General features: G+C 39.6%; 2 protein-coding genes across 2 annotated transcripts in view; one reads left to right on the forward strand and one right to left on the reverse strand.

The window, feature by feature from the left end:
- Nucleotides 1-330: 330 nt before the first annotated feature.
- Nucleotides 331-6627, reverse strand: LOC129737627 (uncharacterized). Its single transcript, XM_055728789.1, has 4 exons — nt 6465-6627; nt 6189-6403; nt 498-6131; nt 331-436 (listed from the first exon to the last, which is right to left on the reverse strand). The coding sequence occupies exons 3-4, from the start codon at nt 6023-6025 to the stop codon at nt 331-333; spliced, it is 5634 nt and encodes a 1877-aa protein (XP_055584764.1). The 5' UTR covers nt 6026-6131; nt 6189-6403; nt 6465-6627.
- A 2617-nt stretch (nt 6628-9244) lies between these two features.
- The window catches only part of LOC129740211 (protein trapped in endoderm-1), a 49866-nt gene continuing 45079 nt past the window's right edge, over nt 9245-14031 (forward strand). The window contains exon 1 of the mRNA XM_055731823.1: nt 9245-9676. Within this exon, the coding sequence (XP_055587798.1) occupies nt 9601-9676 (76 nt within the window). The 5' untranslated portion in view covers nt 9245-9600. The remainder of the gene's footprint in view (nt 9677-14031) is intronic.

Genomic DNA, 14031 nt, shown 5'->3' on the forward strand with positions numbered 1-14031 from the left:
GGCACAAACAACTTTAACAACTAAAACTATCGTTAATTTATAAAATATACGCAGAGCGTCACTTGTCTTTCTTGGTTCGTCGCAAATTTTCACTTCTAACCGTTTTCTGGTTTGACAGTTCTTAGCGTGGCCGTTAGGTCTGTTCAGATGCAGCGACGTCAGGGATGCCAGAACATTCTCCACCCCGTGAATCCGGAACGACCTCCGCCTCGCCTTGCTCGGATTCACCGTTACCTATCTCCATAACGGCCAGCTTCGCCACCGGTCTCTCGAGTCGCCCAGATGCCGTCTGTACTGCTACACGTCTGATCCTTCCATCCTTGTTCGGGATTAGCTCCACGATCCTTCCTCGGATCCAGGTACGCCGACTGCCTTCCGCAATATATACCAGGTCTCCAAGCTTAACCGACACCACATCTTCGAACCACTTGGACCGCTTGTTCATATTAGGAAAGTATTCCTTTAGCCATCTGTCCCATGTAGCATCAGCTAAATACTGCGAACGAAGGTAACTGCTTTGCAGTGCTTGGCTAAGACTGATTGGATCACGCATAGGGTCCTGATCTCCCGTGGAGTTACCCAAAAAGTGGTTGGGTGTCAACGCTTCGTAGTCGGCCGAACTTTGAGGCATGTACGTCAGTGGACGAGAGTTTATAAAAGCTTCTGTTTCCGCCAACACCGTCAGCAGAATCTCGTCGTTGAGTTTCCTTCCGTCGTCGAGAGCTCTCATCGATTCTTTCACGCTTCGCACCATCCGCTCCCATACTCCACCCATGTGGGGAGCGGAGGGCGGATTGAATAACCAGCTTGTTCGGGCGTTGGTGAATGTGTCGGAACAGTCGATGTTGATTCTCTTGATCTGTCGTTTAAGCTCGCGATCGGCACCGACAAAGTTCGTCCCGTTGTCAGAAAATATTTGGCGTGGGGGACCTCTTCTTCGCACAAATCTCCTGATCGCCATTATGCAGGAATCTGTCGTTAAGCTGTACGCCAGCTCCAGGTGAACGGCACGGACTACCAAGCATGTGAAGACTGCTACATATCGCTTTTCCTTCCGCCTGCCAACGGTTACCTCCAACGGCCCGAGATAATCCACACCGGTATACGCAAAGGGTCTGGTATACGGTGTCAATCTTTGCTCTGGCAATGGCGCCATTCTTGGTGGATGTGGTTTACATTTTTTAATCTTACATACCTGGCAGCTTCTCGATACTTCGTTAACAGCGGACCTCAGATTCGCGATCTGAAAACGCTGACGGACTTCGTTGACAATTGTCTCTCTGTTTGCGTGTCCAAAAATTCGGTGATAATGCTCCAAAAGCCTTTGGGTAACTACATGCTCTCGGGGCAATATTACTGGAAATCGGGAATCGAAGGACGCGTACTGCGCATTCACGGTTCTTCCTTCCACTCTAATAACACCAAATTCGTCAGCAAACGGGGAGAGTTGATACAGGCAACTAGTTTTCTCAATCTTGATTAAATCTTCTAGGGCTCTTTCACGATTTGATATCAGCACCTTCACCTCATCAGGGTAGTGCTCACTTTGAGCCAATCGCCAAAGGATATTCTCGGCTGATTGGTATTCGGATTGCTTCACCGGTGTTTCGATATTCGGGATGGTTTGAATTACGTATCGCTTCACATTCTCTACGGAAGGTACCGTCTCGATGGGCAATGCTTTCTTTCGTCGACGACAATTCGAAATAAATCGCATAACCGTAGCCAGTATGCGTATCAATATGGTCCATTTAGAGATTCTAGCAACGTCAATTAGCTGAATGGGAATATCAATGTGTTGGAAAAGATAGTGGGTTCTCAACTCTTCGTTGGTGCTTTCATTCGGTGATTTCTGTTGTGGCCATCTATCAGCCGGTTCATACAGGAATGATGGGCCATTAAACCAACGACCATCCGGTTTTGGATCCGTATCTTTATTCCACTTGGTCAAACAGTCAGCGATGTTCTCTTTTGAAGGGACCCAGTGCCACTGATCCGAATCTGTTAAGGTCAAAATCTCTCCGATGCGAACGGCTACATATTGCTTGAATTTTCGGTGGTCAGATCTAATCCAGGACAAGACGGTGGTAGAATCCGTCCAAAGAAATTTCTCCTTGATTTCCACCGTGTGGCTAGAACAAACGTTTATCATCATCCTAGCACCCAACACAGCGGCTTGAAGCTCTCTTCTGGGAATCGATTGCACCTTGAGGGAGGCCACCTTAGCCTTCGCCATCACCAAGCAGCATTTCACTTTTCCATCCTCGATGACACGGAAATACGCCGCGCATCCGTAGCCCAGTTCACTGGCATCGGTGAACACATGTAGCTGCAATGTTTCGTACCCTCCAGCATGATCTCCACCACAGTAGCACCTGGGGATCTGAAGGTTGTTGATTTCTTGGAGAAGCTTTGTCCATCGGACCCATTTCTCGAAAGATTCATCCGGAATGTCGTCATCCCATTGTATGCCGCATCTCCAAAGATCTTGGAACAGCATCTTCCCGTGGATTGTATACGGGGACAGAAGACCCAATGGGTCGAAAAGACTCATAATACATCTAAGAGCCATTCTCTTAGTCGGTCGTCGTTCGCCGCAAACATACGGCGCCAGCTCACCGCGTAGGCTGGTAGGAAATTGGAAACAATCCTGCCGTGGGTTCCACTCCAGTCCAAGGACCCTCTCGATGTTATCGCCTCCCATATTACTGATAAGTGAGAGCGTTTTCTGTTCCGAATTCTCTCCGACTGCTTGTAGCACCGATTCATCGTTGCTAACCCAATTTCTCATGGTGAATCCGGCCCGAGCAAGGGCTCCTTTCACCTGAATCGCTCGATCAGCTGCTTCCTCGGAAGTGGGGGCACTATCGAAATAATCGTCCATATACGTTTTCTCCTTGATAGCTGTCGTAGCTTTCGGGAAATCCTCCCGACACTCGTCCGCTATTTTGTGCAACACGTAGATCGCCGAACAGGGCGAGCACGTCGCTCCGAACGTCGCGACTTCCATAATATAAACGTCGGGCGGTTGTGTTGCGTCGAATCGAAACAGGAATCGTTGGTAGTTTTTGTCTGCTGCTCTTATTCGGATTTGGTGGAACATTTCCTTTACGTCGCCACCAAATCCGATGCGCCACTCTCGGAACTTGCATATCACTGAATGCAGGGGGACCAGTAAATCCGGACCTTTTAATAGTTGATTGTTGAGGGAAACTCCACCCACTGAGGCAGCCGCGTCCCACACCAGCCGTCTTTTGTTCGGTTTCTTCGGGTGCGACACCACATTCAGGGGGAGGTACCAGACGCGCTCAGCACTAGTTTCTGCCAACTCTTCTTCGGTTGCCTTATGGGCATACCCTTTTGTCAAATAGTCTCGTATTTGTTGGTGTACGTTAGCCTGTAGTTCGGGGTCTTTTGACAGCTTGCTCTCTAGGCATTTCAGACGTCTCTCAGCCATGTACCGGTTGTCTGGGAAGCACACTACATCTGCTTTCCACAGCAATCCAGTTTCGTATGCACCGTCACGGAACACCGTGGTTTCCTCTAGGATCGTTTTACATCGCTTGTCTTCGGCAGATTCAAGAATCGGCGCAAACGGGTTCTGGGGTTCCTCCAGAACGAAATGTTGCCGGATAAGGTCGTTAAGCTCTTGATCTGCGTCGCAGTGATGGAAGTTAACTCGGACCGAGTTCTTGTCATTTCTTTCTCCTGCCTCGTTAGGCCCATAGATGGCCCATCCGAGCAGTGATCTCACGGCAACAGGTTCGCCAGGTTGACCTTGCCGACTTTCGATTGGGGTTAAAATGTCAATGTTATCTAACCCAATAAGCACTTCAGGCTGGGCATCGTTAAATGAACTGATTGGAATATCTTTCAGATGTTCATAACGATTAGCTAATTCGTCGTAGCAGAGGGTTTGCTTCGGTAGCTCAAGTTTCGAAACCGTGTGTGCGGTAAAAGAATGTTGTTTCGGATCTCCTAACTTCGAGATCATGCATTTAATGAGCTTGGATGAATCTTCGTTCCGGGTTACACCGGAAGTCCACTGCAATTCCAGCGGATGCCTCTTTCCCTCTATTCCTAGGCGGCGTGCTAATGACGATTCCATCATGGTCAGTGATGACCCTTCATCGTAGAATCCAAAAGTATCGACAGTGCGATTTCCGTTGTGCAGGGTAAGTGGAACTATTCGAAAGAAAAAAGCTTTTCTGAATTCGTTGTGGGAATTACAAACAGATTTAACGACTGTTGCTTCTCCCTTTTTGGCTTGCGCCGGAACATGGAGCAACGGATGGTGCTGAACTCTACAGCCTTCGATGTTACATCGGATTCTTGATTTACACTTCCAATTACCGTGCTCATTCAGGCACATTTCGCACAAATTCCACTGGCGTACTGCACGCTTTCTTGAATCGAGATTTAGTTCTTGGAACTTCGAGCAGTTCCGAACCCGGTGATCTATGCCACCACAGATTGGACATGGCTTACGTTGTCTATATTCTTCCTGGTTTGCATTACTGTTAATGTGAGCATGGAAATGTCCCTCTTTCTTCTGCGACGGTTTTGCATACTTCGCTGCCTCAGGTTTCGGCGGTACAAGCGTAGTAACCTCACAGGCGTCCTCGGCCAATTCCTCCATATACTGGCCAAATTCCTTCAGCGTAGGCTCGGGGAAGGAGCGTTTATATCTCACCCAAGCAAGCTGATGATGAGCAGGGAGCTTCTCAACCAATTCGCTGAGCAAATCGGGATTCGATAAATGAGCTCGTAGACCTGCAGCCTCTAGCTGGTCACAAAGGTGCTGTACAGCTGTGGCAAACTTAATAAGGCTATCTAGACGCTCAGATTTTGGCGATTCGAGTTTGCGCACTTTAGCCAGCATGTTCCTTACAAGAATTTCGGGCCGTCCATAAAAACGTTTCAGTGTTTCCATTATCTTCGGCACGCTGTCAGGAAATGTCAATTTTGTTCTCACTGCTTCTCGAGCCGCCCCTCGCAGGCTTTCTCTAAGACGGACAAGATTCTCAACGTCTGAGAAACCGCAGGCAGCATTGGACGTTTCGTAACTATGGAAAAATATTGGCCACTCCTCAGGCTCTCCGGCAAACACAGGTAGTTTTCTGGGCCAGACTTGTCGAGCCAACACTTGTTCTGCAGACGGACCAATATTCAGGTTGGCAAACGCTACCGGTTGTGGGAAAGGATTCATGGGTTGCTTTGGAGGTGGTACTTCAGGAATCAGGTTCATAATTGGCACACGGATTCGTGCCGAGTGACTTCTAGGTTCGGAATGAACTGAATTCGGATTACCCGGTTCGACTATCCGAGGAAACACCTCTTCCGGATCGTTATTATTTTCCTCCAGCTGATTGCGCAACCATTCCTCAGCCTTTTGACTTCCACTTGGCGCTGATTCGGAAACATTTTCCGATCCCGACTCTTCGACTAATTTCTCTTCCAGCTGGTGCTTCTTCTTTAAGAAGGATTCCTCAGAAGCAAGCTCCTCTAACCGGATAGCCCGTTCCTTTTCTCGCAAGGCTCTCTCCTCTTCCAGGAAACGCATTTCCTCTCTCATCCGACGACTTTTAATTTCTTTTTCTGCTACCAATCTGGCCAACTCAAGTTCGGTCCGGATGCGGGCGCTGGATGTAGTAGATCTCACAGACTTGCCGGCACTTCTCACGGACGAATCTTTGTTGGATTCCGCACATTTCTTCCTAGCTCCGTTCTCAACTTCAGCCCTTCCTATTCTCGTTGAACTGGAGTGAGGAGCCTTTGATCGCACAATGGGTGTGCTGAAATCGGCGGTGTTTACGGACTCTGACGGGTCTGCAGAAGGTGATGTGCATTTAGTGCATCTCCATGGGCGATCCTTTACGCCGGGAGATTGATTCGCACAACTCAGATGCCACCAGCCTAAACAATTATCGCACGACACCATTCTCCGTTCCACCGAATTAGGTCTGTTGCATCCACCACAGTCGAATCCATCTTGGCAATCAATTTCCTCTTCCGAATTGACCATCTCGAAATCTTTAGGGTTTTCGAAAATCTTTGAGGATGTTGGAATATAATTCACTAAAGGTTCTCGCAGCAGCTCTAGTTGGAGCAGGAGCAGGAGCAGCTCAAAGCTAAAACACAATAAGTTTATTAGGGCAAAGTTTTACATAGGATTTTTTGTTTCTTACATTTGTCTCCTTTAGTACAAGAGGAGTATCCGTTTTTTGATGCCAAGTTATACAAATAAAGAGCATAGATTTCTGGCCTAGATTTTGAGAAAATACGCATTATTACAAATAATTCTGATACCAATAAAAGAAAATCTAACCTATATCGGCCCTTTTGAAAGGAATGCTCGACTGTGCGTGGTATCAGCCTTAGATCGGGTTTTTACCGATGTGCGCTAAATATTACAAAAAGTTAGATTTAGTCAAAGGTTCACAACAATTTAAAAAGGTACTCACGAATGGCACAAACAACTTTAACAACTAAAACTATCGTTAATTTATAAAATATACGCAGAGCGTCACTTGTCTTTCTTGGTTCGTCGCAAATTTTCACTTCTAACCGTTTTCTGGTTTGACAGTTCTTAGCGTGGCCGTTAGGTCTGTTCAGATGCAGCGACGTCAGGGATGCCAGAACAAGTTGAAATAAATTAATTGACTGTAATAAAGGCAAACTTTTGTGTACATAGCTTTTGAGCGAAAATACATGCTGAAAAGAACTTTATTCGTATTATTACGATAAACTATTGGCATTTTTTATTGTGACCTTAATCCACATACAACCGTTCGTATGTTGAAATCTTGTTTTTTCTGTTCCATAAAGCACGAACAGGCTTTCTATTAGCTTGAGTTGACTTTTGACTTCATTAAGTCAAGATGCAGTGGAAGTGGAATTTCGTAACCCGTCCCTCTATCTTAAAGTGTTCCCTTTTTGTTCTCTTGCTGGTGTTGATAAATTGTGATCGTAGTATCCCCCACAGAAATGACGATTTCTGCAAGACTGATCTCACTAACTAAACTATCTACAAACTAACTCTAGCGTTGTAGATTGGACCGAGATAGCCACGTGCTGCATTTGAGCAATCCCGAGTAGGGCGTTCAGCTGCTGCTGGAATCGATGATATCATCAAGATGGCATTACTAGGTTTACGATGCCTTTATTTGATACGAGAAGAAAACTAATCAAGAATTAACATTTATACCATGATGTTTGGAAAAAAAAGTCAGAAGTTACAAAACAATACAAATCAAAGATTTGTTAACAATTTTCATTAACATCATGTCCGTCAGAAATTGAACGAAACATTATTTTATATTTTTTTTTGAATATTAAATTACAAAAAAATGATTTTCATAATTTTTAAAAATTTAATGGATATTAATTCGATGAATCTGAATTTCATTATTTTTTTTTACATTTTTATGCAATTGAATATTTGTCCATTAGGTACGCCTTTTTAAATTTTTTGAAATTTGTCAATGTTTTGAGTAAGTTTTGTCAATTACAAATCATGTCTTTTTTTTGATGATCAAATTTAGTCAATCATGGATTAAAAAAAACTTTGATAATAACTTTGATGTAAATTTACAAATTTACAAATTTGTAAATTTGTAAATTTGTAAATTTGTAAATTTGTAAATTTGTAAATTTGTAAATTTGTAAATTTGTAAATTTGTAAATTTGTAAATTTGTAAATTTGTAAATTTGTAAATTTGTAAATTTGTAAATTTGTAAATTTGTAAATTTGTAAATTTGTAAATTTGTAAATTTGTAAATTTGTAAATTTGTAAATTTGTAAATTTGTAAATTTGTAAATTTGTAAATTTGTAAATTTGTAAATTTGTAAATTTGTAAATTTGTAAATTTGTAAATTTGTAAATTTGTAAATTTGTAAATTTGTAAATTTGTAAATTTGTAAATTTGTAAATTTGTAAATTTGTAGATTTGTAAATTTGTAAATTTGTAATTTTGTAAATTTGTAAATTTGTAAATTTGTAAATTTGTAAATTTGTAAATTTGTAAATTTGTAAATTTGTAAATTTGTAAATTTGTAAATTTGTAAATTTGTAAATTTGTAAATTTGTAAATTTGTAAATTTGTAAATTTGTAAATTTGTAAATTTGTAAATTTGTAAATTTGTAAATTTGTAAATTTGTAAATTTGTAAATTTGTAAATTTGTAAATTTGTAAATTTGTAAATTTGTAAATTTGTAAATTTGTAAATTTGTAAATTTGTAAATTTGTAAATTTGTAAATTTGTAAATTTGTAAATTTGTAAATTTGTAAATTTGTAAATTTGTAAATTTGTAAATTTGTAAATTTGTAAATTTGTAAATTTGTAAATTTGTAAATTTGTAAATTTGTAAATTTGTAAATTTGTAAATTTGTAAATTTGTAAATTTGTAAATTTGTAAATTTGTAAATTTGTAAATTTGTAAATTTGTAAATTTGTAAATTTGTAAATTTGTAAATTTGTAAATTTGTAAATTTGTAAATTTGTAAATTTGTAAATTTGTAAATTTGTAAATTTGTAAATTTGTAAATTTGTAAATTTGTAAATTTGTAAATTTGTCAATTTGTAAATTTGTAAATTTGTAAATTTGTAAATTTGTAAATTTGTATTATACGACTGAAACTTGCGACAAGCAGTAACCTTGATGATCGTGTCATGCTATACTAATTGATCGCACTAATTGCAGCTATGTATATAATATGTCGAGAATCCTGATGTATGTTTGTGCATCTGCAGTCAGGGATGCATCAGCAACAACATGATCAATAATTCTTGGAGAGAAGACTCTGAGAGAAGACATCCAAGCAAGATCATCAAAAGAGCGGGAGATTTTTAAAAGGACGGAAAGAGATTTTTCTCCTGCACATAGTCGTAGGCCTGGACTCGATCAGCGGAGATCAGCTTGGTCAGCTTGACTCGATCGCTCACATGCACTCGGTATAGGCAATGTCACAGGCCTCTTAATGATGCACCCAGCTCTTGCAGTTTGTAAACACATATAGAAGGACGGCTACTTGAGGAATACATTTTACTCTGATCGCTCTGATATGACAAACTCAGCAAGCAGCGCCTGCTGCTGTTCGTTCTGTTGGCGGTGTGGATTTTTATTTGCTCTTTTTGCCCGGCCTGCTTCATTACTCACTACTGACGACGACAGGCTGACTTCGTCCATGTGATTGTGTGTATACATTTCAGTTCTAGTTTTGTTGATGGTGATTTAGTCCAGCTGGAAGTGCTTTGCTTTGCGGTGTACGAGCGCGCGCATTTACTTTCAGTCTTCGACGATCGGTTATCATGTGAGGAAGAGCTCACCGAAATAGGGCGCGCGCGTTTGATCCCGAACTCTCGTGGTGTGTTGTCTCCTGTGTGCCATCGGAAAGTGTTTGCACGAGCAGGGTTTACTTAGTGGGCAAGATATAAAGGGAATATATAAATCACTCTTTGAATTTTTAGTGCCATAACATAGTTTTTGAGGTTTGGGTTTGTGGGTTGCGGTTTTCCCTATCCTTTTACCCCAAAACGTGATCGATTCCAATGAGTTCAGACTTGCCCCGGATCTAGTAAGATAGAAAGCTGCAACCATGGTCGTTTACACGTACGGGATGTCGATTTTTGCGACCATCAGTGCCGGATTGGTCTTCGTTTTTGGAATCATAGGTAATACCTGCTGCTGAAAGGAAATCATTGTTATTTTACATCTGCGTGGTGAATGAGTCCGTAATCGTTTGTAAGAAGTAGAAGTGATACTGCTGAAATCTTACAACCCCAATCAACTGATAAGAAACATCGGGTTAGAGGATTGGCCCCTACTCAGTACGGAGTGTGTTGACGAGTGTTGACAGTTTCAATAAGTCGAATGCCGAATCGGAAAAGAAGAAGGTTCGAACGTTATCGTTAAAAAAAACCGATAGGAGCAAATAAAATGTTCTCGGAAAAAAAGGGGCGAGTGTATTTCGTTCTTTTATATCAACAACGTTTGTGTACAGTGTACAATCACACTATCTTTTTCTGGGGAGTGAAGAATAAAATATACCAAAAATTCTATTCGAAACCAAATACACCGAGGATCGCACTTCCTCGAAGTGGGAAGTTTTCTGAGCTGCTGATAAATCAATAAGAAAGATCCTGATATGAGAGAAGTAAAACAATCCAGCCCTTTAAACGGACGGATACACGGAAGGAAAAAATGTATTCGTAAACAATGTGATTGTAGGTAAAAAAAACTGGTGCCAACACTTTGTATTCCCAGTGGTGTACGTACATGCACATAGGCATAAATATAGAGATAAACGTAAACTAGCCTAAGTGAAGGATCGATCGATCGGTAATGTACCTCCCTGCATACCTACTTATTTCGCAACCAGTTGATTCCGCTTAGCTTGAAATAACTTCGGTTTGAAATTCATGTCTTCTTGCTGTTTCTGCTGCTGGAATTAATTTGATTTTTGTTTCAGGATTTCTGCACCCTGGCACACTTTATTTTTATCAATGTGATCATTGACTTTTGATTTTGAATGACAAAAAACTTGGTTTCGTGATGTATTTATTTCTGTTTCCGGTGTAAAATATTCCTTTCTAATATTTAATTCTTTATTTAGGATTTTCGGCTCATGATACTTTTAAGAGATCAGAGAATTGATTTTTGCTCCCTCATTCTTGGTTTCTATATCCATTAAGGTGGCCGCTAGCTATATGGAAGCTTTTAAAAGGCATGATTTTACTGCTTCCATTCCCTAATATTGTTCCTTTTATTAAGGGGGGGGGGGGGGGCGATTTTTTATTTTTTTTTATTTTCTTATTGTAAAACATTTCAAGAATGTTGTTTCAAATTTTCAAGTCAATTAAAGCAAAACTGTAGAAATTATAGGCCTTTATCTCCTCCTATCTAATACTGCAAGAAAGCAAGAGCAGAAACTTCAAACGCGTTTTTCGCGAAAGCACATTTTTAAAGTCCGTGGACATCGTAATTTGAAAACTACTTATCCGATTCTTTTCAAATTTGGAACATACTTCAAACAGCCACAAAAATTTCATAAAAAAAATTTTAAGTTAAATAAAAACGTTGGGGTCCAGAAAAACATCTATTAAAAATATTTTGCTCTGATTTTTTGACTTCAGATGATTCTGTGCTGAGATACAGTGTCCACCGCAAATCCTGTTTTCTAAAAGGCATCCTCGAAAGTGCTCCGTCACCGGCTCATTTTTCAATATTTTTCTACAAAAAAAATTACTAAATGTTCTTTTAACAATGCTTTGTATAATGCAAAAAATTTGAATACATTTGTTTGAACGATAGCTCTAGAAAAAATCGTGAAAATGGTGTTTTTTTTACCCGTTAGACCCTAGAAAATGTAAACATGAGAAATCAGCTGTTCGTCTGACAAGTGGGGAAATGCCTTATTGCATGCATGACTACTTTTCATGTAATTCATCGCGCGGCTCCACCAGGGATGTCAATTGAATTTATTGTTTATCAATGCGAAAAGACATACCCCTGTTTAACAGCTAATAACATTTTTGCCGAATAAGATACGAAGTTACGGTCTTCCACAAAGCTGTCAACGAAAAATTTTCTTAAGGAATTTTAAAACTAGCACTAAAACCATCAGCTGGCTCGGTTCTACAGAAGAAACAAAAAAGATGTTGATTTTTCAGTGCAAAATATTCAATTTTCCCCTACAAACATAAAAGGGGATGGATGAGTTTTTGAGTCAGACAAAGTTTTTTAAGACCCCAGGGTTTAAGAAATTCAAAAATGACCCCAAATCGACTCAATCTGTTGCGGCAAACAAAATTGCATTTTTCTACCTGGTATGAGCTAGCCTTCAATACTAACTTTCATATCTAAAGTACTTACAACTTACATTATATCATTCAAAATTAAGTTAAATTAATGCAAAAATTTGTTAATTTTTTTATTATGAATACGTTAAAACCATTAAAAAATATCTACAACTTGCATACTCAGCAACAAATTAACACCGGAAACTGAAACAGGAGTTATAGTATCAATACAGATAAATACAATTATTTTTATAAGGCTGATATAGATTATTTTAAAAACCATCTGGCAACTTTGCACAGGAGTCAGATTAGGCGTCGATTCAAGGTGGACGCAAGTATTTTTTTTCTCCTGCTAAAGATCCCAAATAACCATAAGCACTAAAATCTAGCATCAATTCCCCTCTAACGTCAGCTTTGAGCCAGATTTGGCGAAATTAACTGCTACTTTAGTGCAGAAACTGGTATAACCCTATAACAGCACTGTATTAGCATTGGTTGATGCTACAGCGTTAGCAAAAAAAAATATTTTTTTCAGATTTTTGTTCGGTTTAATTTTTTTTTTTTGCCATGTTGTAATGCAAAATTGCACTTGATGTGCTGATAGTGTGTAATTTAGCACTTGAATGCTGGTGTAAAGTTATAAAAATGCAAAAACAGTTTAATAGGAAATTTCGAATATTACTAAACACTGGTGATTCCTTTAGCCGACTTTAGCGCTTGCTCGAGTTTGTGGTGGTGTTTCCTGTTCCGGAAACCGGATCCCGGATCCATCGGAGCGTAAACTGAAGATAAAAGCACCAATCTAGTAGAGGCGGAATTATTCAACATCTAGAATTGGCATTTTATTTTGGCATTTCCGGTGAAGCCCCGTTCCTTTACTTTTCAATTAGGTTTTAGGGTCAAACCCAACCCATTGATTGGTTTTTAGTTCAAATACTATTTTCCAAACTTTCAACATAGCTGTGATGTTTACAAGCGATAGTTATATAATAGTTTCAATATACTGGAAGAAAATAATGGGAACCCTCGTCATGCATTGTGTGTAGGCCCTACATACACATACACAAAGTGCCCCAAATGACCCGACTTTTGAAAAAGTTATGCACTGCTGACTTAAATTGATCCTAGGTCTAGTACAAGATCTCATGCCAAATTTGGGCCAGATCGCATCACGGGAAGGGGCCGCTTAACAAGCCTGAAGTTTGTGTGGGATTTTGAGACATTTCTTTTTTTTTTTTTTATTTCTTAGCGGCCCACCACACTCCCCCACACCAAAAAGCTCGATTTGAGCCCCCTGGTAATGGACGCTAACTGTTCTCAGGATGTCTGGCAGCAAAACAAGAAAAAACTTAATATATATTTGAAAACGCGAGCAAAGTTTTAATAATGCTGAGAACTTTCAAAATGATTATTTAATGCGAGGAAATGTAATGAAGGAATATAACAATATTTATTAAAATGAATCTCAGTGGAAGAATATTACTTTTAAGAGATCCATTATTTATCTAATGAAAAAAAACTAAGATTTAAAAGAATTATTGATATAAAGAGTAACTAAGAATACAACTAAGACTACATAATTAAAATTAAATTTATCGCTAAGAAAATTAAAAAAATTAAAGAAAGGACTGAAATAAGTGGTTGGTTGATCATCGGTTTAGGTTATCTTTGAAGTACTGCATAAGTTTGGTCTTAAAAATATTTCTGTTGGAACTGTTTTTAATTTCTTCAGGAAGGCTGTTGAATTTGGTTGGACCAATGAAGGAAATTCGACGTTGGCCAAAGCTTGTTGAACTTGTACTGCGCATCAAATGGTGAAACCCGCATTGAATCTTAAGTTTTGGTTACTGTTTGAAGAGTTCAAATTATCAAAAACATAGGTTATAGTTTGAAGATCACAAAGTATTGAGATAGGTAATATATTATGAGAGCGATTAGAATAAATTAAATTGGTTTGATAGAGGAAGGGAAAATTGAATATGGTTTTCAGACAACGGTTTTGAAGGGTTTGTAGACGAGAAACAAGGGATAACGACGCTCTGCCCCATACAGCTATTAAATAATATAAACGGGAGTGTACAAAAGCAAAATAAAATTTAAGAAAAATATGACGTGGAACAAAAGCTTTCACCCTCCATAAGACTCCGCTCAGGGATGAATTTTTTTTATGTAGTTGATCAATGTGTCAGAGCCATGACAGAGTTTCGTCTAGAATTATTCCAAGATAT

This window comes from Uranotaenia lowii, chromosome 1 (genome assembly GCF_029784155.1).
Source record: "Uranotaenia lowii strain MFRU-FL chromosome 1, ASM2978415v1, whole genome shotgun sequence".
NCBI lineage: Eukaryota > Metazoa > Arthropoda > Insecta > Diptera > Culicidae > Uranotaenia > Uranotaenia lowii.